At 47.0% G+C, this 26903-nt stretch overlaps 1 protein-coding gene across 2 annotated transcripts in view; it reads right to left on the bottom strand.

The window, feature by feature from the left end:
• Positions 1-450: 450 nt before the first annotated feature.
• The window catches only part of PAX5 (paired box 5), a 219349-nt gene continuing 192896 nt past the window's right edge, over positions 451-26903 (bottom strand). For both annotated transcript variants that reach the window (XM_054032408.1, XM_054032406.1), the window contains 2 exons: positions 17987-18073; positions 451-646 (listed from right to left, as the gene is read on the bottom strand). In XM_054032408.1, coding sequence (XP_053888383.1) covers positions 570-646; positions 17987-18073 — 164 coding nt within the window. In that variant the 3' untranslated portion in view covers positions 451-569. The remainder of the gene's footprint in view (positions 647-17986; positions 18074-26903) is intronic.

A 26903-nucleotide genomic window follows, 5' to 3' on the forward strand; every position in this document is an offset into this window, starting at 1 on the left:
ATAAATTTGTACCATGTTGCTGTTTATGCAAAGCCACTCTCAAAAGTAACACAAGGAAGCAAGTTATTTACATTGGTGCTGTGTAAATTGAGCAGACCAATCCTTATTTACCAAAAGAAAAAAAAAAAAAGCCAGACAGCCATGTTGAGTCACACAACCTGCGTCACTGCACCTTAAGGGAGACACTCCAAGTTGGCCTGCTCAAAGTCAGAACTGCTTCCGGTCCCCAGGCGCAGCTGAGAGAACCAGAGGCAGCGAGATCTGTAGGCTGTGTGTAGGATGCAGCTACTGTACCTTTCAAATCAGATGGAACGGCGGCAGAACTGGTTTCTCCCGTTTCTTTGTTTTGTATGAGAGCCCAGTTAATATCGCCAGAATTTCATGGATTTAAAAAATAATAATAATTAGTTCACCCAGTTTAAAGAGTAAAATTTCAGCCAGCGGGTTCCTACTGGATACTTTCGTCTTCCTTCCTTGCAGTCTGATTTGCATGGTTATTTCTAGGTGAATCGGATGCCGTCAGCCTGGATGATATGTTTAGTAAGTGCTGGAGTTCCAGACTCCTTGGGTCAGTGGCGGTCATAGGCAGCAGCAGCTGCTGGGGGTGCCGCTCCTCGGGCTGCAGCACTGTAATAATAAGGAGAGCCTGGAAGAGAGAAGATGGCTGTGAGGATCACACAGGTCAAAAGGGGGCAGCCTGCCCTACACACCGTGGGCACTAGAAAGCTGTCTTGGCTGGAGTTAGCCCCACGCTAATAAGGGCCTGCAAAGTGGTACAACAAAAATGCTACAAGACACATCACTTTAAAACATTAAATGCCAGAATGCTGCAGACAGCACCTCACATTTCAGTTCTCTTTCGGTATCTTCAGCTCTGCAAAGAGATCGGCAAGCCCAGACCATTATGGTTGTGTGGAGTCCCACTGAAGTGACTTGGACTCCCAAGGGTAAATGGATCTATGCTATCAGATCCCCTTGTGGGATCAAGGCACTTGTCTGGATTAGATGTGGTTGGGGAGAATTCAATAAACTTGGAGAAGGGCAGCAGGGGATTGGCTCTGTGAAGTATCTCTGAATCTTTCCTGGCATTTGTGAATCTATTTGGTATTCGAAAACATTTTAAAACTATCACAAATAACTAAGTGTCCGGGGTTGATATTATGTGTCGGAGCTTTGAAATTGGTCACTCGAGTCATAAGCGGATCCATCCAATATGCTAGTTTTCGATTGAATACATGCCTTCAGCATTTAATACATATATCCAGCTGCATCAAGCAAACCAGTTTCACAGCTTTGCAAACTCAGGCATGCCGATGGGCTTGAGCGTGTCTGAATCGAATCAAACCCTGGAATGTGCACAATATTAGTGACTGTTTTCTGGCCCCTTAGAATTGAGCATCGCTAGATTGGATTGTCTTTCAGAATCTAGATTTTTTGTTTGACTGTAGGTGTGGGTTACTTTTTAAGTATATGTGTCTAGACAGCATTGACTATTAGGGAACACAACAGCATACAAAAAGGATGACCAACCCTGCTAGAGTATGAGAAATAGACTTAAAAGGGCTAATTTTCCAAGTGTATATGGAGATATACCTGTCTCATAGAACTGAAGGGACCTTGAAAGGTCATTGAGTCCAGTCCCCTGCCTTCACAGCAGGACCAAGTACTGTCCCTGACAGATTTTGCCCCAGATCCCTAAATGGCCCCCTCAAGGCTTGAACTCACAACCCCAGGTTTAGCAGGCCAATACTCAAACCACTGAGCTATCCCTGCCCCAACTGATCTAGCCCTCCCTAAAGTGGCTTCACCTTGGCCTCAAATGCTGCATTTTTGCATGCCCAAAATTTGTGGCATGCAGTTTTGAGCTGAGATTGTGGGTTTACCCACACTGTGGCGAGGGCAAAGACACTTAAACTCATTCCAGGTGTTCAAGGAATTTGGCAGGTTAATAAAGCCAACAGCATGTCCAGTCACACTGACCTGGGCTTGCTCCTGAAGACCTGAGCAAGTCTAAGCAATCAGCAGTGGCCCCAGTCAGTGGGTGCACCGTGTGCATTACCAGACCTAAGTCTTGAACGACGGTCCTCATAGTCCATTATCAGCGAGTCTACTAGGTCAACCAAAACAGTGATTTCTTCTAGCCAACCACGTGGACTAATGCTAGGCTTGTTACAAAGGTGTTGAGCCCCAGTGACTTCAGCTGGAGCTGCAAGTGCTCAGCACATCAGAGAATCAGGCCTTGCATGTACAGATATAGTAAAAAGGGACAGAAAGAACATACCTGCTTCCCCCACCCATGCACCCACACACACACACACACACGTGCCTGCATACTGTGCTGTACGTTTTGGGTGTTCCCGGCTGTACACATCAGAAATGCAAGAAATTCTGTAGTTAGCTTTGCATCAACACTGAATTCACAGAGTTTCGCTGAGAGCGTGTGGAGACCTGGGGAAAGTTGTGACATTTCATGAGCCTGAATGTACAAAGAGATGAGGGGTCTGTCTCTGAGGGCCAGATGGGGCGTACAGGGAGCCTGGAGAGCTCTTCCCTTCGTTCCCTCCGTAATACCGCAGAGAGGAGGCAACAGCCAAAATCCCTGAACCAATGCCAGCCATTGAGGCTGAGCTGCTCCATTTCGGGAGAGGTCTCGACTCTCAGGATCTGTCTATGCCAGAGCCGCAGGCGGAGTTCCCAGCTCTGGCCGACGTACACACACAAACTGGAAGTGTGGCTGTGACAGCACAGGCCGAGGCATGGAGTACAAGCCCGCAGGTACATCCTGCTGCTGCTAGTATTTCTAGCGTGACCAATAGTGTCCTGTTTCCTAGTGCTCTCGCTGTCAGACTGTCAGGGCCGGCTCTGGCTTTTTTGCCGCCCCAGGCAAAAAAGCCTCTGGCCGTCCCCCCCGCCCCCCCCAGCGTGGCAGGGGAGGGCGGCCGGAGCCCCGGGGGGAGGGCGGCGAGCCCCGGCTGGGGCTCCGCTCTCCCCGGCGGCCAGAGCGCCGGGGGGAGGGTGGCGAGTCCCGGTCGGGGCTCCACTCTCCCCGACGGTCAGAGCGCCGGGGGGAAGGCAGCGAGTCCCGGTCGGGGCCCCGCTGTCCCCGGCGGCCAGAGCGCCGGGGGGAAGGCGGCGAGCCCACCGCGGCTCTGCTCTCCCCGGGGGCCAGAGCGCCGGGGGGAAGGCGGCGAGCCCACCGCGGCTCCGCTCTCCCCGGGGGCCAGAGCATCGGGGGGAGGGCGGCGAGCCCGCCCGGGGCTCCGCTCTCCCCGGCGGCCAGAGCGCCGGTGGGAGGGCAGCGAGCCCTGGCCGTGGCCCCGCTCTCCCCGGCGGCCGGAGCCGGAGCACCGCGCCGCCCCCCTCCAAGTGCCGCCCCAAGCACAAGCTTGGCGGGCTGGTGCCTGGAGCCGGCCCTGCGGACTGTATCCGCCCACCGACTCTGGTCTTGTGCTTAGATTGTCAGCGCGTCCGGGCAGCGGACACCGCTCTGTTCTGTGCTATGCAACATCTAGCACAAAGGGCTCCTAAGCGCTACTGCAGTGCAAATGAAATGTAACGTCAACTCCGGCAATGGGTTCGGCCGCGCCCCACAGCACGTGCTGAGCCAGTGCAAGTGGAGGGAGGCCAAACAAAGCAGCCAGCCGGTGCATTCACAGCATGCTTCCTTCTGCCCCAGACCCTAGGGGGGACCCCTGGGTTCCATGCTTCTGCAGAGGTTGGGGCTGCTCCCTTCACATGCAAGGGGATTTGCCCTAGGAAATATCTTTCATCCTGCCCCCCTCCATCGTGCCGTTTACTGGAAGAACTGCTGCTCATTTCACCTGGATCTATGTGGTGCCTGTTGCCATAGTGTCAGACCACAAACGTTAACATAGGTGGCTTCACCCTCTCCTGCAGCTCAGGGTTGCCCATTCTTCTGCTGAGTCCTGCACTCTGGTGTAACAACGAAAAGAGCTTTTTATGGTCAATAAACTGTGTTAGCTGAAAAAGGGTTGCCTTCATAGACTATCAGGGTTGGAAGGGACCTCAGGAGGTCATCTAGTCCAACCCCCTGCTCAAAGCAGGACCAATTCCCAGACAGATTTTTGCCCCAAATCCCTAAGTGGCCCCCTCAAGGATTGAACTTATAAGCCTGGGTTTAGTAGGCCCATGCTCAAACCACTGAGCTACCCCCCCCAAGCTATTGCTCCTTCTTGCCCAGTGGCTTTGCTTTCTCGGCTTGGTGGCTCACCACCTCTGGGACAGGCAGAGACTGCCTGCATTCCACCAGACTCGGGGAAAGGGGATTCAAAAAAATGTCTACACTGGACTGTGTTCTAGATGCCCAAGTACTGACACCGGAGCACTAGAACTGCATCCCTGAGTGCTAAAAGAATACGCAAAGTCATCTGATTTCAGCTCAAGCTGTAATTCTTACAGATACGGGTTTTCTTTCCACTCGCCCAGACTGGTCTCTCTGCTGAGCTGAGCTAGGGTTCCCTTCCAAAGCTCTATTTCCTTTTTTATTTTCGACTCTTACTCATTGGTAATGCTTCCTTTTTACTCGAATGAGAAAGATCAGTTTGGGTCTTAAAGGAACAATGACTTAGTTGGGGACTGGTCCTGCTTCGAGCAGAGGGTTGGCCTAGATGACCTCCTGAGGTCCCTTCCAACCCTGAGATTCTACAATTCCGTGATTCTAATGCCAACTTGAGTTTGTTTGGTCTGTGGAGTAACTCATCTTGGAATAGTCAGTTTCCGGGTCAAGCACCCTTTCTGTAATTCTATTTAAAAAATAATTGATTAAAAGAATTCTGCAGGTTTTCCTGCTCCCCTCTTGATGTTTAGGGGGATCCTTTGGGCTGGGCTTAGAGAAATGCCACCACCCATGTTCAAGCCCACCCCCATTCCTTCCCTAGTCCCTTTTCTCTCTGTGTACGCTCCCGCCTGCAGCCCTGCTGCTACGGTTACCGGAAAACGCCTTCACACAGCAACCAGGGCAGGGCGTGCAGTGAGACTGGCTGCACACAAGGTGAGCAAACGGAGCCTAAATTAGAATCAGAACGTGTCAGGACACGGTGATCTGTTAACCTGAGGGTGTGCGCTGCCTGTGGTCACCAAGTACCATGATCTCCAATTTACCGCCAATACTTCCATACTTTCGAGCCAACGCAGGGTGTCCAACATTACTGTAACTCTCCTACTATACTCCCCAGACTCAAGCAGTTTAGCCACATTCTCAAAGGAGAGCTGGCCTCTCAATAGAGCAAGAGGCTCCTCAAGACATTGCTCTCCTAACACACCAACACCCATGCCACTGCCTTAGAATCATAGAATATCAGGGTTGGAAGGCACCTCAAGAGGTCATCTAGTCCAACCCCCTGCTCAAAGCAGGACCAATTCCCAACTAAATCATCCCAGCCAGGGCTTTGTCAAGCCGGGCCTTAAGAACCTCCAAGGAAGGAGACTTCACCACCTCCCTAGGGAACCCATTCCAGTGCTTCACCACCCTCCTAGTGAAATAGTTTTTCCTACTATCCAACCTAGACCTCCCCAACTGCAACTTGAGACCATTACTCCTTGTTCTGTCATCTGCCACCACTGAGAACAGCCGAGCTCCATCCTCTTTGGAACCCCGCGTCAGGTAGTTGAAGGCTGCTATCAAATCCCCCCTCACTCTTCTCTTCTGCAGTCTAAATAAGCCCCGTTCCTTCAGCCTCTCCTCATAAGTCATGTGCCCCAGCCCCCTAATCATTTTTGTTTCCCTCCGCTAGACTCTCTCCCATTTGTCCACATCCTTTCTGTAGTAGGGGGCCCAAAACTGAACGTAATACTTCAGATGTGGCTTCACCAGTGTCAAATGCAGGGGAATAATCACTTCCCTCGATCTGCTGGTAATGCCCCTACTTATTCAGCCCAAATGCCGTTAGCCTTCTTGGCAACAAGAGCACACTGTTGACTCATATCCAACTTCTCGTCCACTGTGACCCCTAGGTCCTTTTCTGCAGAACTGCTACCTAGCCATTCGGTCCCTAGTCTATAGCAGTGCATGGAATTCTTCCATCCTAAGTGCAGGACTCTGCACTTATCCTTGTTGAACCTCATCAGGTTTTTTTTGGCCCAATCCTCTAATTTGTCTAGGTCCCTCTGTATCCGATCCCTACCCTCTAGTGTATCTACCACGCCTCCTAGTTTAGTGTCATCTGCAAACTTGCTGAGAGTGCAGTCCACACCATCCTCCAGATCATTAATAAAGATATTAAACAAAACCGGCCCCAGGACCGACCCTTGGGGCACTCTGCTTGAAACCGGAAAAGCCTTGTGTTTTTCTGCCTCCTGCATGCCAGGAACTCAACTCAGACTTCCTCACCAGTGGCAACCACACATGTCCAAGCTGCCTTGGTGCCGGCAGGTCAGCAAAAACGGTGTTACACTAACATGCCTCAGTGAAATGCCAGCACAAGACACAACCCTGGCCTCAATTACTCTGCACCACTGAGTCTGAGCTTGCAATCCCAACAGGGGGAGGGAACTGCTTTACAATGCTCTGAGCCCCCGCAGGTCATCAAATATTTGGGCTGAACATCAATAATGAACAACTGCACCAGGTGCCGTGTCGCTTGCTTACAAGTAATTCCTGTCAGGGCAGCTCCAGCTGCTATGTCAGCGGAGAGCTCGATTCGGGGACACTGGGTTGAGGACCGTTGCATTACAGAGAAGCTCATTAGACAGCCCACCTTTACCACCACTTGTGACTGGCAAACCTGTTGCAGAGGAGGTGGGATAGGTGGTATGGGTTCGAACAGGACTAGCTGGAGCGCAGGACAACAGTCCGACGCTGCAGAGGATGATGCTTAACGTAATCCAACAAATCATCCCAATGAAGTCAGGTAGACTGTTTTCTTGTTTAAAGTTCAGCCACCGTGATCATATTTTCACCTCAGAAGAGCAGAAAAGTGGACTCTCCCAAGAGTGGAGGAAAACACCACATTTTCAGCTAGCTTAAACAGACTGTTAGTATAGCTTTAAGTCTCAAACAACGTAAAAGATCAGGTGACAAGAAATGGAAGCCATCTTTGTTCCAGAAATGGTCTGGAGTTAGGAGAAAGCAAATACGTATTGTGGGCTAGCTCCAGAATAGCCTTTTTAATAACCCAACAGTGAGAAACATATCAGAAGATAACGGTTTAGGGAGGAGGAGGGAGAGGAGAATCAGACATACAGTAGCACTTCTGAATCCTGAGTTTAGTCACCAAGTCTCTCATGGCTAATTATGTTTTACATCGTTCCATGTTCCAAGGTGGAACTGATGTGTTCCACGTTGTAGCTCAAGATGTTTCCGATTAATTTCATTTGAGCGCTTTCTGTGTGAGCTCCAGCACAGATGAATAAACAACACTGCCAGTGAGGGTTTTCAAAAATGGCCTCTCTTTCTCTCAGTTCTACATTTCTAATTCAGTGTGTTTACCCAGCGCCGGCCATAAAGAATAAATGAGATGATAATTAAAAAGATCCGGACAGGTCCCCAAATCTTCTTCCAAATATCTTTTCTGGTGATCACAAAAGAAATTAAGCTGGCATTTTTTAATCGCATACACTGTCCATTGTTGGGCTTTTTCTTATTGCCACTGCAGAACTCTGAAAAGGTATCTGGCCCGCATTCACGAGTTACAGTAATGAGTTAATTTTTCCCAATCTGCTACAGGTTTTATATGTGCACATATTCAAAGGCATTATTGTATCATCCCCACTGGCCAGGCTCATAATTATAGGATCACTAAGGCTTCTGATAAACCATCGAGTCAACAAAAGGCCCCTTTACTTCAATGCCTGGGAAACATCTAAGTGGCTTCTCATCACAATCAAGCTCACAGGTCGCTCTCCCTAGAAACCCATGACTCTCGTAGGAAAGCAAAAGTATATATGGTTGAAAAATATTAATTGGGGGGAGATTTCATAAGCCCCATTTCAAGCTTTCTTTTGCTTTCACTGGGCTCTCTAAAGTGCTTGCACTTTTCTTTGTTTAAAGGAAAGTACCAGTGTGAAGCTTTCTCAGTTCACGTGCTCAACATTCAGCTGCTCTATATGTGATACGGCCTTATGTTGCATTGAGTGAATGATTGTCTGATGCTTAAAAAAAAGGAAAAAGGATTAACCACGAAGGGAGAGAGACACAAAGGGAACTGCTGACTGTGCATTCAGTGGAGAGCGAATCCCGAAGAGGATGTCTGGACATTTGTGTGGGGACTTTGAGGCAGAGGAGACAAAGTCTCTTGTTCATCCCAAACCAATGTGTGCTGGGGGGGTCCCAAAGTCAGCACTCACGTCCTTTCCATGTGCCCACTGGACTCAATGGAGAGAGGATTGCTGATTACAAGGGGAGTGTAACAGGGGCAAGATCAGGCCTTCTCTGATCGGCCAATCCAAACAACATGGTGGTTGGATGCAAGGCTGGGGAGCCATCAGACTCATTTCCCCAGCTAGGGCTGCTACTTGTGTCCAGACAACAGAGAATTTCCAGCTCAAAAAATGTACACGTATGTGCATTGCAAAGATGTTATTCTACGGGGAGATTTATTCCCACTGGCCCCACTTCATCTGTCCCCAGGACCCAAACAGACCGGTAATCTAATGTCTTCAATTGTCCCTCCCCTGAAGTGTCTTGGCATGGAGAGGAGAACTCTACCCCAGCCCATCATCCATAAACCTGCCATGTTACAGGAGTGGCAGTGGCAATATCAGCCAGCAGGGGGCACTAAGACAATGCAAGGCTAAATGAGGATTACTAAACCCGTTCCTTTGGGTCACTGACAAAGCTCAGCACAAAGCAATGATGCCATGACATCAGGACAGTGATTAAGCTAAGGAATCCTAAAGACCACCATAGAATGGGCCTCATTCTGATCCCACAGGGTAAAGCAGGTGTAACTCCACCAAAGTCACTGGAGTTTTGCCATTTAAAACCATCATGAGAGGCGAATCGGGCCCAATCTTTTTATTCCCAGCATCAGAAAAGCAAGTAAAGTGAGGGGTGTGTAACCCTCACCCAACCTTAACTCTAACCCTAAAACGTCACTAGGGGGAGTCAAATTTGTGTTAAATTTAATTTTCCAAACTCTTTTACAATTAAAATATGCCGTGTCTGCCCCACACAGCATGCCATCAGGATGTGTACGGAGGAGGCAATACAACTGCTGACCAACAAGCCTTCAGCATCCAATGGGACCCTGGCAACAGGGTTAAGGATGGAGACAAGAGAAGAAATCACTATGGCACTGTCAGAAAACATGGAGAAGTCACAACGTTCAAGGCATAAGCGAGATATGAATATTTCAAACACTGAGACTACAGGCATTAACTATACTACACCGGTGATAGTGCAGGTTAGGAGTCTTTGGATATAACATTTAATAGGAGGCAATCAGCACATATTTCAAAATGGAAAGACCTTCTAGCATGTCTCGCCAGCCACAAAGCTCCACGGAAGGGTTGGAAGTAAATAATGAACTTTGTTCAGGGTATTTTATGGGAGTATTTCTAATAAAACACGGGTATTCCTGTCATCTCCTTAGGTGACCTACACAAAGAAGCACCAGCTGAAATGGGGAAACCCAGAAGAGGGATGGGATGGAAAGCAAGCAGAAGACAAACTACTCTACCTTCAGGATCACAGTGTGGTATATGATAGAAGCAGCACCAAGCTAACAAATGGAAAGTAATGTACCGGAGTTAGAACTATGAAAAATAATATCCTGTTGTTGTTAAAGAGGGGAAGGAGGTGCCGCCCTCCTTTGACAATTTCTAAACTTTGTGGTGGAGCAATGTAAAAAGCAATATAGTGTTAACCTATTGCCCACAGAAGATTTCCCAAGGTGGGCTTCCATTATCAGCCCCACATTTCAGACGGGAAACAGAGGCGCAGAGTGGTAAGCAATTTCATAGATTTTAAAGACAAAAGGGACCATTATGATCATCTCGTCTAACATTCTGCACAGCACAAGCCAGAGAAAGAACTGGGAAGAGAACTCACGGAGCCAAGTTCTTCATTCGCAGAAGTGTCACCAATTTCAAGTGGAGTTATATCTATTAATGTCACTGGGGAATTTAGCCCGAGGAGTTGATAACACTTGACAATAAGTAACCTAAAGGGGATTTTGGTGAGAGACCGTCTCTGGGAACAGCTATCACACCATACAAAGATGTCTCATAGAGATGCAAGGAGGCTCTCAGTATGGAGGGTTGGTATAACAGGATTAAACTTTGAGAGTTATATCTAAGAGATTTTTGTCTAGATGAGGGTCAACACAGATTACAGAGAAAGACACTCCAGCTAGGAGGAAGAATTGGGGATCAGTTTTTGGTGATTGAACTCTTTCTTCTTGAGAACATGTTTGACTGGAGAGCCACTCAGGGCTTCAGCCAGTCCATCTGCAGGGCTCAGGAAGGAATATATTTCCCTCGTACACTGTTTTAATTCCCCCAACCCCTTTTTTTGAAGCATAAGAGATCTGCCTTGGCTACAGAGGAGATACTGGTTGGGGTGGACCGTGCAGTGAGGTGGTACAGAAAATCTTCTGTCTTAGATTTCTGGCTGGTTGGTCTTGCTCAGATATGCCCAGGATCACATTGATCTCTGGATTTGGGGTCAGGAAGGAATTTTCCCTCAGGTCAGACTGGCAGAGACCATGGGGGAGTTTGCCTTCCTCTGTAGCACAGACTTGGGTCATCTGGGCATATCTCATCTAATCCATGCCTTGCCACCACAGGGGCCTCGGACATTGGTTGCACCCTTGGTCTCTCCTGATCTCTGCCCTATGGCACACAACAGTTTAGTCTCCCAAGGACCGAAATGCTTTGGTTTAACTTAAGTCTTTGGGCTCAATAGAGGGGGGATCTGGGTTAAAATTAATGGCCTGTGTTATGCAGGGGGTCAAACTAGATTAACTCTAAAAGCATATGATGTTTTTGACTCCTTGCTGCATCCCAAGTATTCCTGTCTGAAGGAAAGGCATGTTCCTGGTGGGGAAACATTTCCTGTTTGCACTGGAAGAGGATAAAAACCTATTTAAAAAGATAAAAAGTTTAAGAACAGATATTTTATAGCATTTCAGAGTTCATAAAGGAGAGCAATAAGTATGGACTGGATTGATGCCAGTGTAGTTCAAAAGGAAGTGATTTATGAGGATGGGGCGGGGGAGGGAATTTATGTATAGAAGAAATGTTTAAAAGGAATTTCATTGAGACACATGAAAAACTAATTCCCTTTGTTTCATGCACTCAAACTCATGAGTGTTAACTAGTGTTGTACATTCACAGGAAGAGGAGGAACACACCCTTCATCTGATATGATCCTTTAAATTCTCAAACAACGTTACAATTGCTACCCCCTGGAGACTAGCTGAATACCAGCAGCAGCACCCCTAACATTCAGAGGTCTGCAGCTTGGTAGTGCATGAGTGTTCCTTTTCAGGAGGAACTCAATGGGCATTCTCCCTTGAACCAAACTCCTTTTGACTTGCATGGGGGGTTGGATCAAGTGAGGGTGGCAGAATTTTGTTCAGTGTTACTGGATAAAATGCATCTTGCAGAGCAGGGAATCCCCTGTAGTGGAAATGAAAGGCAAATCTCCAGGGAAGAAACTTGCTCTAAGAGAGAATGAGAGCATTGTGGCTTAGATACTGGGGCCCAGAAGATTCTTGTTTCTGTCCCAGACTCCCTCTGTGATGGTGGACAAGTCATGTAATTTCTCTGTGCCTTGGTTCCCCATCTTGAAGATGGAGATAACACACCTGGGGAACTACCTGGTTTGATCCTGGTTTGATCATTGTGATGGATGTGATTTTTCAACAGTTCCAATTAGAGCTAGTCCAAAAAACAAACAAACAAACAAACAAAATGGGGGGAAATGGCTTTTCAGTCCAATTGAAAATTTTAATGAAAAATTATTATTTTGGTCAGAAGATTCATATCAAAAACATGGAAGTGAAAAAGTTCCTTTCATTTTTCTGGTTGTCAAAGATCTGGTGCTTTGGGTTTTTTCCCCTACTTCCACTGATTTTTATACCTCTTTCCCTGTTCCAAAAAGGGAAATAAAGAGAGAGACAGTGGGGGGAACAAACAACAAAACGCTTGGAAAACTGGAACTTTTTTTTTCAATTAGAAACTAAACAGAAAAAATTGTTCTGTTCCACACCTTTTATAGGAAAAAAAATCAGGCACATATACAATGAAGCACAAAATCTTCATTTTGTTTGATTTTTCCCCTCCAAGAATGGGATTCTATTTTCTATTTTCCAACCAGTCTGTGCCCTAATGCACAGAGGTGTTCAGATCCAAGGTTTTGCTTTGGAGCCATCTGCAATGTGAGATCAATTTTAAAAAACAGGAGACTGTTCAAGAAAGTCCTTTTTTAGTCACTTGAATCTAGTGCACTGGTTGCCCCATCCTACAATTCAATGAGTTGTGTTGTCCTGGTGTCTAAGTTGATGCCTAGTCAGGATTTCCCAACCATCTAGAGAAAGTCCTTTTTTAGTCACTAGAATCTAGTGCACTGGTTGCCCCATCCTACAATTCAATGAGTTGTGTTGTCCTGGTGTCTAAGTTGATGCCTAGTCAGGATTTCCCAACCATCTAGACGCATCCTTCAGCCGGGATTCCAGATCCAACACCACCAAAGGGCAAGGCGTAGGGAAAGCTCTGCTTTTAAACAATTAATTAGCGATTCAGAGCGATGAAACCAAACGGAGTGACCAAGCAGGTCTCAATGTTAAGGCAAAAACACAAAGAAAATTTAGGGAAAAAAAATAGATCATTGCTGGACAAAAAATAGAGGATGAATCCAGGCCCCATTGAAGTCAATGGTAAAATTCACTTTGACTTCAAGGGAGCCAGGATTCCACCCTGAATCTCGCAGGACTGAAAGAACAAAAAGCCATTTTCCTCCGGCCTTCTGCTGCCCCCATTACATTTCTTACTCAGTGCAACTATTAAAGCCCAATATTTCTCTGAAGCTTCTCAACAGCACCACATTTCTTGTAAGTTTGATTTTCTCCAATTCACATTTCTGTGGTGAAATCAAAAAGGCCTGTATTTAAAGTGAAAAATGAAACCATCACATCACAAAACATTCACTCTCTCCCCCTGTCATTACCCTCTCATCTAGAATAAACTTGTCCATTCTTCTGTCATTTTTTCTTTCTAATTCATATAATCATCAATTTATTTCTTGACACAGTCATTTCTGGCACATACTTGTTCTCTAATCCTTTTATAGAAACCCCCCGAAGAACTGATTCTAATCCTAATTGACTGGTTCCAAACCCTTTCACCTCATATGAAGCCATGCCAATATTGTTGATCTTGTGACCCTGTCTCCTGTAACAACAGCTAGATAGTTCAGGTATATCCAAAAGGGAACCCTGTCATACTCACTTACATTTCACAATGCACACAAATCACATCAGTTCAGAAGTGGGAACAGTGCATCAAACAAAATCTGCCGTGATCAACATCCAGTCGAAAGTAATGAGTGAAAATGGTAAAGAAGTTATTACAACAAACCAGCATGAAATTGAATCATTTTTCTTCATTAGACTGTGTTGCTATTATCCACTTTTAGCATGTTTGTGGTAAGTAGACTTTAAACAGGCAGGCTCACTAGACCTCAATAACGGTAGCTGACCGAGAGAGTGTGTGTGTGTGTGTGTGCGTGCGTGCGTGTGTGTGGTGTTGTGTGTGTGTTCATACAAATCACAGCAGCCTTTATGATTTTAACACTGCAGTGGAAAACAAAGAAGGACGCACCTAGCCTTATGACTGCTCTCTACGTAATTACACACTGCTAACTGGTCACTGCAGCCGGACAACTTTAAGAGTGAAAACTAAGGTTTAAGCTGTGCTCAGAAGACACACTCATATTGAAACTGAGGAGGTTATTTCTCTCCCACTAAGTTGGCAGCAGAACTCCTGCTGACTTCGGTGGGTGCGGGATTGGGTCCTTATTTTTAAGACTCTAAAGCCTGCAAACCAGGAGGGGTCTGACACACGAGGCTGGTTACATCACTTGAATGCAGAGGAAGGCACTCAGGTACCAGGCCGATCAGAGCAGTACAAGAAACTGAACAGTGTCGACCAGAATGGTCTGAAGGCTCCAGGCAGCGGTAATGACTTGTGCTGGCATTAGATGGCTCTGCCTGTTCGGCACCTGTCCAGACAGGGCCAGCGCTTCCCTTTAGGTGACCTAGGCGGTCGCCTAGGGCACCAGGATTTGGGGGGGCGACAATTCGGCGGCGGGGGGCGGGGGAGACTTCTGCGCTCCGGATCTTCGGCAGCAATTCTGCGGCGGGTCCTTCACTCGCTCTGGGACAGCAGTGTAGGCAGCAGTGCGCTATGGAAGGATGAGCCCCACAGAACAAAGAGACATGTGTGTATACAGGTGCAGAATTGGTATTGCCGGGTGATCAGCTACTTCAACTTACTGGGCCCCATTTAATGGTGAAACACCAGCCTAAGGGAGGGAAACTAGCTAACACGCTTCACAGCTAGTGCGTGTTTGGAAGGAAAAGTCCAGGAGCCCACAATTCCATCCTTTAGATCGCCTGTGGTTTTAGCTCACTTGACTCCCATTCTCTTTCGTGCTGCTCCCAATCTATCATTTTTCACGCTGAAATTTCCTCTCTCACTGCCACTGCTCCCCTTTTCCAAGGTTCTGTTCCCCACAAGGATGCCCTAGGGACTGGCAAAATCTCAGCTTGCTGCAACTCCTGTTGATACGATTCTTTCCTAACCAGCAAAAAGAATTCACTGAACGTGTATTCTTTTAAGTGTTCAAGGTGTTACACTGTCATCTCAATAAGGGAGCAGGACTTTGGGAAACCAGCCTTGCCACTGCATGCTGTGATTAACTTTGTCAGGGCCATGGCTTTGTATCAGATACTGCATGAACGCTGGTCTCAAGAGAGTGAAAACATCCTTTATAGAGTTAAAAGAACCCCCCAAAATCTCGGCTGCAGGAATGTAGAGTCACACCAGTTAGGCCTTTCCGAGTTTGGATGGTAACTCGGAGCCAAGATTCTCTCCCTAACTCACATTGCTATGAAAGTAAGAAGTCCTGTGAAACCATGACTTGGGGCCCACCCCCATCTTCCTTACTCTCATTGATCTACTTGTTAAGTCAGTGGGAGCCTTGGCCAAGTAGAGGACAGAGGATCGAGTGCCAGAGGATAAATCTGGAGTTTAGATTTCTTTTTCTGACACTCTACATGGCTCTTGTTGCCTCCTAGCTGATCATTCTGTCACAGAGGTTGCAGAAAGTCATGGAATCTGTGACTTCCCCAACCTCCGTGACTTCCGCAGCGGCTGGTGCGGCTGACTTCAGGGCCGCCCGGGCAGCTGGCCCCAGCTGCTTGGTCGCCCCACGGCCAACCGCACTGGACGCTGTTGGAGCGACCCAAGGCCAGCTGCTCCGGCCACTGATCGGGAGGCCCTGGGCAGGTGGCTCCGGGGTCCACTGGAACAGCGGCTGGTGTGACTGACTCTGGAGAGTGCCCGAGCAGCGGTCCTGTGGGTGTCCTGGGGAACTGCCTGAGCGGCAGTGGTCCCAGGGGGCTGGAGCAGTGGCCACAGTGGAGCCCAGAGGCCGTCCAGAGAGCAGTCCCCGGGAGCAGTGGCCAGGGGGCAGTCAACCCCCAATTCTGGAGCAGGTCCCCCCCAACAGGGGTTCCCCAGAGCAGTAGGTTCCCAGAAGTAGAGATTTAGTCGGAGTATTTTTGGTAAAACTCATGAACAGGTCACGGGCCATGAATTTTTATTTATTGACCATGACCTGTCCATGACTTTCACCAAAAATACCCCTGACTAAATCTTAGCCTTACTCATCATATAAATACACTATTCAGAAAAAATTCAAAATGGCTCAGAAGTGCTTTTTTGAAGCAACTGAAACATTGAGGATTAAAATGAAGGGAAATCTTTTGCTTCAGTTCAATCAAATTGCAAAGTTTTCGAAACACTGGGACAGGTCCTCAGCTGGTGCAAATCAGAGTAGCTCCATTGGCTTCATGCACTACACCAATTTATACTGGCCAAGAGTCCAGCTCACAATGTTTGATATATTTATATCCATATATGACCAGGCAATCTGAAATTTCCAGAGAAGCATGCTATTATTGTTACTTGTAGATATCAAAGTAGCAGTGCGTTTTCAAGAGGTATTTAAACTTCAGTATGTCATCAGTACATGAGGCTTCTTGGGGAAGTAATTCCTTTCCAATATGAGTAAGGGGTTCAGAATCTAGCCTTAGCTACTTTGCAGATGGCATCCTTTTCAAATGACAGGTTTTTGTTGCTGCTGTTAGCTTTCTGTGTGTACAGAACACCCCTTCCATATTCGGGGAACTCCTACAGGGGTGAAGAGCTGCTGTTGAATTTTGCTACAATTGTACAATTTAAAACCAGGTCATTTTCTTTGACAAGAGTTGCGGAAAAACACCCTCCCTTCCTTATGAGTCTCAGTTAAAGTGGATTCAAGCATCCAAATCCAAGTTTTATCTTAACTCCTGGGCTAGATCCTACATGGATTTACATCCATGTAGGTTGGCTGGCTTCAGTAGAGCTATGCCAAATTGCATCAGTAGAGCATCTGGCCTCTGATTTATGAGGGAAGCACTAACAGACCCTTAACTATAATACTGCCAGTGGCGGTATTCTACCTGTACCACGGCATGGGGCGCTGTCGCTGTCTGTTACTCCCAAAGGATTTCTTTAAAGACAAGAATCATGACGAACAAAGGTTGGGTAGCTCAGCTACTTAGAGGTTCAACGACTTGAAACAATGAAAAAAGGTCAAAAATTCAAAATTATTCCTCTGCTGGAGGTCACCTACATCAGCCTGTCATCCATAAATCTGGAAAACTCTATTCCTACAGGTTTCAGTGGTTAGTCTGTATCAGCAAAAAAACCGAGGCATCCTTGTGGCACCTTAGAGACTAACAAATTTATTTGGGCACAAGCTTTCGTGGGCTAGAACCCACGAAAGCTTATGCCCAAATAAATTTGTTAGTCTCTAAGGTGCCACAAGGACTCCTTGTTTTTTTTCTAGTCTTACAGTTGATAGAGGACAATTAATTGGTATTTTGCCTGCCTCCTCCATGCAAACTGTGCAGGAAAATTCTCACTAATGTGTGCTCTGTGTATATATAAAGTCAAAGGGGCCAATTTTTGAGACAGTGGTGTAAAATGGATCATGTTCACTCTGTAGATTAGGGCCCCCATTCTGCATGAGGATCTGCTAGCACAGACTCTGGGCTCAGGAGATTCCCCTCAAGCTGAAAAGAGTTTGCACAGGTGTAGGGGTTCCTGCTAGCAGAAGCCCACCCAGAAATGGAGCCCCAATCTGTGGCAAAAGCCAAATTAAAAAGCAGACATGAAATGGGGTGGGTGGGTGATAAGAATAGGCATTGGTAGCGAGCGAGACGAGCAGGTTGAACTAACCTGGCAGGCAATTCTCTGGTCTTGGATTCTGGCATAGACTATTTATTCTAATTTGGAAACAAACATTTCCAATTGATTACAAACACCAGGATATTGTTGGTTTTTAACAGCATAGTGACCACACCATGTTGTGCAGGCAAGGGACTCCGTAGCCCTCCAAATAACAAATCTGAATCTTGTACATGTCAGTGAATGGGGGCAAGGTATGAGGCAATGTGGTGCGTGCGTGCAAGAGAAAGAGAGCTGGAGAGAGACCAGCCAGCAGAGAGACAGGACCCCAGGCCGGTGCAGGGGTCTGTCCTAGTATATCTTGAAGCAGGATTGTTGTCATTGTGGGCCGTCAGAGGGAATCCAACATAAGATTGTGCAAGGAGATGCTTCTCACTTACCATGACTGGATGTGCACAAAGGCCAGATCTGGCCCAACATCCAGTGAGGAGATGTGCAGCCACCTACAGGACAAGCCCCAGCTGCAGTGAGCAGGTTGTTCCTATAGAAACTCAGTAGGAAAACTCACCTAGCAATCCAGGGTTGGGAAATCTCCAGGAGTCATTGTATGTTGAATACTGTGGGTGGCTGTATGGACTTCCAGAAAACTCGCTCCCTAAGTAAGGGAAAGAGAAAAACAAAACAAATGGTAATTTGGCACTAAAACAGACACTGATGGGGCGAGGGGGAAGAAGCAGCTAAATGCAGTCTGCAGTCTAGCTGATATCCAGTGCAATTCTTATTGTAGGCTTTACGGTCCACCTGGTTCCCTAGGGAATGGAAATTGGGACACTTGTTAGAAAACAAACTCTAAGTCAGTGGATGGAGTTTTCCTTTTGATTTTCCTCACATTCCTCACGCTGGGCCTGATCCAAACCAGTGGGAATCTTTCCAGCTCCTTCTATGTTTCACCAGGATAGGGAACACTAAGGCTAGATACCCTCAGGAGAAATTCCAGGGGGGCTCGAGGTCATGCTGAGCCTCATCCCTGGAATTAAGTTGCCCCCCTACTACATCTGGGCCCCAGTTTGGCCAAGCTGAGGGGAAGAGGTACAGCGTAACTCCTCAACCAGGCTTTCCAAAAGCTGGAGGGGATGGAGCAGTTAAAGTTCTAGACATGGACACCAGCATCTCAGTTTGTTCAAGGAAACTGCTGCCTCTGACTCACGACATCACCTTTGGCAAGCCTCAGGACCTCTCTCCCTCTCTATAACCAGGATAACGATGCTTACGTCTGTGTAGGGCTTTGAGCTCCTGCCATGCAAAGCATCATGTGAGCTCACAGCATTACCACATTGTTCAGGATCGTCTCACTGCTACCTTCTGCTCTCCCCAGCTGTGTGTTCTGTACACATCTCATCTCTTGTTTGATACCGAGATTGTAAGCTCTTTGGGGCAGGCACCATCACTTTGTTATGAGCGTGTACAGCAGCCAGCACTAGGCAATACCACTATACAAATAATAATTACTATTATTCTACAGTCTGTCAGGAATGATTTTTTTCTGACATCTCTCTCTCTCTCTCACACACACACCTTCATCAAAGCATTAAGGCCATCAGCCACCTGACAAAAGCCAGGAAGAAGGTCACAAGTGATCCTTGCCAGTCCTAATACGTTCATCTGAACTGTCTTGTGCTCACATGAGCCAAAACGTTATTGCTGTATCTATTGGGAGGGAGGTCCATAACTAGAGTATGGGTATGTCTACACTACCCGCCAGATTGGCGGGCAGCGATCGATCCAGCGGGGATCGATTTATCGTGTCTAGTCTAGACACAATACATCGACCCCTGAGCACTCTCCCGTCGACTCCTGTACTCCAGCTCGGCGAGAGGCGCAGGCGGAGTCGACGGGGGAGCGGCAGCAGTCGACTCACCACGGTGAAGACACCACGGTAAGTCGATCTAAGTACGTCGACTTCAGCCATGTTATTCATGTAGCTGAAGTTGCGTAACTTAGATCGATCCCCCCACCAGTGTAGACCAGGCCTACGAAATAAAGCCAGAGAATGCTATGCATACTTTCCCTCTTTAAGTTAGGTAATACAACTTGTAGATTTGGGATTTCAGAAATGATTTCCACCCAAAATGGGGACAAAAAGTCAAAAACTCAAAAAAAATCATGAATCACAAAACCAGAAAAACACCTGTATTCGGGTCAATTGAAAGATTTCATTGCAATCATTTTGAAGCATTTCATTTTGATTTTGACCTTTTTTATTCTAATTCTTTTTTTTTTACTATAAATCAACTTAAATTTCAAAACAACAACAACAAAATCCATTTAGAACCAAAACCAGACCTTTTTTATTTCCAAAGTGTCAAAATGAGATGTTTTGACAATTTGAAACTTTTTTTCAACTCGGGAAATTCATCAAAACCGCCCCTTTCCCGTAAACAGTGTATGTTTCAACAAAATACCATTGTCCAAAAATTCCTAACTAGTTCTAGTTAAAATGCCATGTCATTACAGACAGCTCAGAGGAGACCTCTGCTCAATGGGAAGCTACAGTCCGAAAAGCAAACAAGATGCATAAGGAACTGGATGGAGAATAATACAAAAACTATTATACAGTGGCTCAGCCTCATCTGGATAGCGTGTTCTGTGCTGGTCATTCCATCTTCAGAAGAATATTTCAGAACTGGAGGGGGCTCAGACAAGGGCAATGAGAATGATCAAGGGCCTGGAAAATCACTTAAATGAAGAGAGATTGAAAAGACGGGGATTGTTATCTTAGAAAGGAGACAAAGAAGAGGGAACATGATAGAAGTCTCTAAAAATCGATGACCGATCTAGAGAAGGGAGATAGGGAGAACAGAAATGGCCTGCCCCCGTAACACAAGAACTAGAGGACTTTCAATGAAAATAAAAGGAGGCAAACACAAATAGAATGTGGAATTAGACTGTGGAACTCATTGTCGCGGGATATGGTTGAGACCAAAAACTTAGCAGTCTTCAAAAAGGGATTGGAGATTTATATAGATACCAGGAATATCCAAAGCTAAATGCTAACATAAATTACGTACATTTTGAAGGAGGATTTAAACTGATCTCTGTTAACTAGGGACTTGGAGAAGACCTACTATAGGGGCAGATTGTTCCACACCTGCCTAATGCAAGGCTGATTTTACCTTCCTCTGAAGCATCTGGTCCTAGCCACTGTCAGAGATAGGATATGGGACTAGATGGACCTCAGGTCTGAGCCAGTCTGGCAATTCCTAGGTCCCTAAGGTTGCTTCTTTAACATTAAAAGCTCAGAGTTTTTTTGTGGTTCCAACAGCTGCTCCAAACTGACGGCTTAAGGTGCTTTCACGGGAATAGAAGTGAAAAATAAAGATTCAAACAATTGAATGTCAGATTATTAAGCATTACTCCTTAAAGCGCCTAGTACACCTCTTTACTAGACTTCTGTAAAAGGCTCAGGTGGTTTATTAATTATTATTACTGCTTCTGTACAACTCTATTAATCACTGTGAGTGACTAGAAATGGATTTGCTCCCAAATTTCTATTCCTGTTGAAGTGCATAGCATATACGTTTCCTCTCTGTTCTCTGTCCTGCTGAATGATGAAGGACACGACATACAATACCTGAAGGTTAACTCTGCCTTAATGTTTATTCTTGGTTGCTGTTTTTAAAATGAGCTATTGTGAAAAAAGCAAGGAGGCAAAGGATCAATGAGGAACATTGGGAAAATGGTCCTGAGAGTGAAAAGAGGGGAAGGGTTTGGGAAGGAGGAAGGAGATAAAGCAGATGAGGAAAGACGTAAGAAATGAAAGAAGAGTGTTATAAATAAGATGCATTACACTGAATACTCTGTCATAACAAAACATAATGGAGCTTTCCCGTGTAAATATTGGTTATGCATTTCATGTATGTGAATGAATGATTTATGGGATGGGGAAGAGTGCAGCATCTGTGCTGTCACTAGTGGTGTAGGTGTCATTGGTTAGAAAGCCCACTGGCTGTGAGGACTTTATGTCGCCCTCTAGTGGTGTCTATTAGTTTACTACTAACAACTACCATTTGCAGTCATTCTCTGGGCTAGAGTGGCCAAATAGCAAGTGTGAAAAATCAGGACAGGGTGTGTGTAATAGTTGCCTATATAAGACAAAGCTCCTAATATTGGGACAGACCCGATAATATCAGGACGTCTGGTCACCCTAGTCTGGGTTCTATCAGCTAAGGGGCATGTGGGTAGTTTGAGTGATTCCGGTGGTCTGTGTTTGTGGGCACAGATTTGACACAATACATATCAGAACATATCAGTCGGGACAACTGTCCTCCAGGTGTTTACACATACATTCCAGTGATAGGTCAGTGCTTCAGAGCAGCTACAAGGGCCCGACGGAACCAGGACTGTATGTCAAACATGCCTGGTGCCAGTAGGAGGAATCGGCAGCTGAAGGGCAGAGGGGCGGCATGCGGTAACAGTCTGACCATCGCCTGATACTGTGGTGTCATGAGCATTTTCCAAGGTGAATTAACATTGTCAAAACCCACTGTACGTAGGAAGGGTAGAACCAGGCTGAAAAACAGAGGAGCCATCTGGAATTTGCAACCCATGCTTGAGTAGAACTAAATTCAAATAGCTATTCCGCTTCAGAGAAGGGTCACTTAACAAGCCCCTTTACAACCGAGCTGCGGGCTCCCTCTCTTTGCAATTGAGACTGCCTGCTCAACCCAAACGCCGACTATTTTCCTTTGGGTTTCCAGCTTCCTCCAGACTCCCTCTCTAGCCGAGACTAGCACTGACTCCCTCAAAGCATGTGGGACAATAAAATGTTGAGTAACTCTAGGGTGAATGCAGAGCCCTCGTCCTCCCTCAAGTGCTTAGGGACAGGTCAGCTCCATGGCATGCAATACCTCTCAATTGTTTGATCACACGGATACATTGCACATGGCGAGGGATTTCTATACCAACCTCACAGCCTGCCTGACGCATGCTATTTACAAAGTTCTTCCCACTGAGCAGACATACGTGCCGAGATTTGTGCATGGGAGTGTGGTTGCCCTCTTTACTGGTTGAGGAGAGCGACTAGAATAAAAAAACTCAGTTAAAACATTACTTTAAAATAACCAAAAACGGCAGGATGGGCATGGCACAAGGACAGGCCAATGAGATGTCTGGGCCACTCCACCGTACTGCAGCACATCCAGGGAGAGGGCACAAGGACAGGGTAATGAGATGTATGCGCTGTCACAGCTTCAGGGTAACTGCACCTGTATGGGGCATAATGGTCGCTGTGACCCCTCCAGGGCACTCACTTAAAGGTTTCAGGCTCCTATCCATCACCTCTCCTGGGAGGAGACCCTCATCTCACTCCATCCTGACCAGGGGTTTTAACCACACAGCTCCCTGATCTACATTGCAATATCCCCAGCAAACCAGACTGCCTAAAAAGGCCAGCACCTGCATTTTGCCTTCTCTCCAAGGGCTCTGACCAGTGTATTGCCCGCAGGTACAAGTTACCACACATCTCCTTCTAAGCAAGCATATTTATCCGTAAGGTGAAAGCATTGCAGAGAAAAGATATTAAAACAATTAAAGAACTACATGCATGCTAAGAAGCTTACCAGAGCTCACCCCAACTCCAACCTTGAGTTCTGGTAAGTTTTAGTCCTTCAAAACCCTGGGGGCTAGCAAGCAATCAGATGTGGGTGATGAGTCCCGCTGGCCTGCCTGCAGCCTGAATCAATATGAACACTAATGAAGGTTCTTGGAGTCTGACTGTGGGAGTGGGGGGGGCCACAGGTCTCAAGTTCCCACCCAAAGGTTTTGGGGGAACAAGGATAAGAGGGGGCATCAGACAGCTCAGGGCCATATATTCTAATGTAGGATATTACACAGGATGGTTGTTAAATGCTGGCTCACTAACAGAATGTTTATTATATGCATAGGTGAAACGTGAAATTATGAAAGGTAATGGCTTAAACACTGTCCAAGAAATAAGTCAAAGGGTTCCCCTAGAATGCAGGGAAGCATCCTAGCTACACCCACTAATAAGAACATAAGAATGGCCATACTGGGTTAGGCCAATGGTCCAGCTAGTGCAGTGTCCTGTCTCTGACAGTGGCCAGTGCCAGATGCTTCTAGTGGTTGGAGGTTTAGGGACACCTGGGGCATGGGGTTGTGTCCCTGACCATCTTGGTAATAGCCATCGATGGACCTGTCCTCCATGAACTTAGCTAATTCTTTTTTGAACCTAGTTATGCTTTTGGCCTTCACAACATCCTCTGGCAAGGAGTTCCACAGGTTGACTGTGCATTGTGTGAAGAAATACTTCCTTCTGTTTATTTTAAACCTGCTGCCTGTTAATTTCATTGGGTGACCCCTGGTTCTTGTGTTATTGAAAGGGTAAATAACATTGCCCTATTCACTTTCTCCCACACCAGTCATGATTTTGTACACATCTATCATACCCCCACGCTTAGTCTTGTCTTTTCTAAAACAAATAGTCCCAGTCTTCTTAATCTCTCCTCATACAGATGCTGTTCCATACTGCTATATCTACTTTGGGACAGCGCGACCAGAACTGCATGCAGTATTCAAGGTGTGGGTGTACCGTGGTATCTTCAGCAGGAACTGGTGACAAATATGGCAATTTCCTGCAATATCCTTGAAAGACCTAATTGTATCAAGTTTATGCATTATTGGGGTCTAAAATTGTATGTAGCCTCTCGGCAGGGGGATGTGACAGACATAAGACCTGGGAGTTCAAAAGACGATACCTGTGCCAGACAAATATGGATTTTGGGGACATTAAGTGGATTTCCTGGGGAATCCCGAGGCAGAGGTTAAGGCAAGCTACCCAACTCTGGTTATGCAAAAACCCAGCCTTTTGAAGCTACCCCTGAGAACAGGGGTACTGTCTGCTGTTTACCTGTCAATGGCCCAAGCTGTATAAAGAAATGTCTGATTTGCCCAGCTTTTGGACTGGTTCTGAATCTAAGACAGATGAACTTATAACCATGGGGAAAACCCAGTTGGGGGGGTTTGAAGGACTAAAACAACCAGAGCTCTGGATTGGAGCGGCGGCTGACCTCTGGTAAACATTTTAGCCAGGGTGTAGGAACTTTTCCTGTTTTAATATGTTTTCTCTGTAATGCTTCGATGCTAGGAATCAATGCACTAAGAAGGAGATGTCTGGTAACTTATAACTGACGCAACAATGATCAGGGCCTTTGGAGAGAAAGCAACGCGCAGGCACTGGGGTTTTTAGGCAGCCTGGTTTGCTGTGGATATCACAATGTAGATCAGGGAGCTGTGCAGCCTTAAAACCCCTGATCAGGAGGGAGTGAGACCCGGGTCCGCCCAAGAGAGGTGATGGCTGGGAGCCCGAAACAGTTAAGAGGGTGCCCTCAAGCAACCCCGGAGGGGGAATATAGATGCAGTTACTCTGAAACTGTGACATATATTGTGGCAGTGGTGGGATGTAGGACAGTGTGAATTGCCATATCTGTCCCATGGACCATTCCACCAGTTCCCAGCCCGTCATTAAGCATGGCACAAGGAGAGGGCAGTGAGCCATGTGAATCACTCCACCGGTTCCCATCCCACACATCAGGAGCTCTCAGCCAAACCTCCCGCTCCCCCCCGCAACAAGGCATCCCGAATCTGAATGAGAACTCGAGCCCCACTCTTCCAAGCGCGACCCAACAATCCCAATCCTGAGCACGGCTGCACCATGCAGCCATCCTGAGCGTGCCTTGCATCCTCCTCCCACAAAATGCGCCACCATTAACTTCTCAGAGGACCTCTCTCGCCACGCTGAGGCTTGCCACAGAGACTGGACAGCAGAGCTCGCTAGGATTCCCATGCACTGTTGTCTGGATCTCAGGGACGGCTTTAGGCCAATTCCCCTGATTCCCCCAAATCGGGCTCCGCGCCCTAAAGAAGAGCGCCTAACTTTTTAATTTTTACTCAACCGGCGGCGCTCCGGGTCTTCGGTGGCATTTCGGCGGCGGGTCCTTCAGTGCCGCAGAAGACCCGGAGCGAGTGAAGGACTCGCCGCCGAAGACCCGGACCGCCGCCGGGTATTCGAATCGGGCCTCGCACTTCCTAAAGCCGGCCCTGCTGGATCTTGTATGTCCCCCATCCCCTCCTAGCTAGCGGCTCCGGAAGACCCAGCTCTCCCTGTTCTTGTGCGTGCCACTGAGCGGGTGGCTCTGCTTCTTCAGGAATCAGCCGTGCTCCTGCATGAGCATCAGGAGAAACGAGCCAACATTTCACGGCTTGATTCTTTTCTCACTCTCGCTCCTCGCCCCTCCCCAGCCGCTGCTCCCCTCCCCCCCTGCGTACACATCTCTGGGCCTCTCTGGGGGACGCTCTGGCGCCTGACAGGCTGAGGCTTCCAATGCTCTGTTTTTTATGCCTCAGTGGTCAGGGTGTCAGGCTCCTGCGGTACAGACCAGCCAAGAGCTCAAGGAGTCACTGAACACCATCAGTTCGGTGACAGTATCGCTTGCTTCATCCCACATATTCTGCATATCCATCAGCCGGGGGGGGGGGGGGGGGGAAGAGGAAAGAGAGGTAGAGGAGAAAAAAAAGGAAGTGGGAGAAAAGCCACCAGCCCTGTTATTACCATCACAGGCCTTGGACAGACAAATGGTGCAGGAGTACAGTGAAACTAAACGAGATGAATGAGCACTGCACGAGTGCCTTGTGGCTAGTCCAGGACCCATCAGATCTACTTCTTGACAGCACCGTTTAATGATCAGCCCCGTTCAAAAGAAATACTATGCATCATCTACCCAGGGATATATTTGTGTGGGAGCGCGTGGGCGCACGTGCACTGGGGAGGAGGGGAATGTGATTTGATCCATTGTTCCTTCATGGCTAAACAGCAAGGGCCTTCGTTAAGACTGCCCCTCTTTAAAGCGATCATCTCTCTCACTGCATCGCTGTAGGAAAGCTTTGACTTCTACAGCCACCGAAACAAAAAGGTATTGAGGTAACAGCTTCTGTTGCCTTTGTACTTCCTTGTGGCTCTTGAGAAGATCCTTTTAAACGTTGCCATAAGTGGGTTCACTATTTCATGCCATTACTGTTAATATAAGGTCAGATTCCACCAGCCTCACTAGCCGAATAGTCCCTTAGCCTGTAAAGAGTCCAATTTAAGTCAATGGGCTTACTCACCAGCTAAACTACTACTTAGGAGGTAACATCTACCCCAGAGTCATTAGAGCTGGAGAAACAAAATCTCCTGAGCATATTTAGCCCCTGTTTCTGTTTGTGCATTAGTCACAAACACTTTGGGGTTTTGAAGAATATGATCTTTGGGGATTACTTATTAAACAAATCATCTCTACAAACACTTTTTGACTATGGCGTATTACTGACAGCTACATGTAAACAGTGTTACCAACTCCAGTCTTGTGGTATTTGGTGTTTTTCTTAAAGCCTCAGCTCCTGGAGTCATGTGAATGCATGAGACTCTCAGC

Source organism: Malaclemys terrapin, chromosome 6 (genome assembly GCF_027887155.1).
Source record: "Malaclemys terrapin pileata isolate rMalTer1 chromosome 6, rMalTer1.hap1, whole genome shotgun sequence".
Lineage (NCBI taxonomy): Eukaryota > Metazoa > Chordata > Testudines > Emydidae > Malaclemys > Malaclemys terrapin.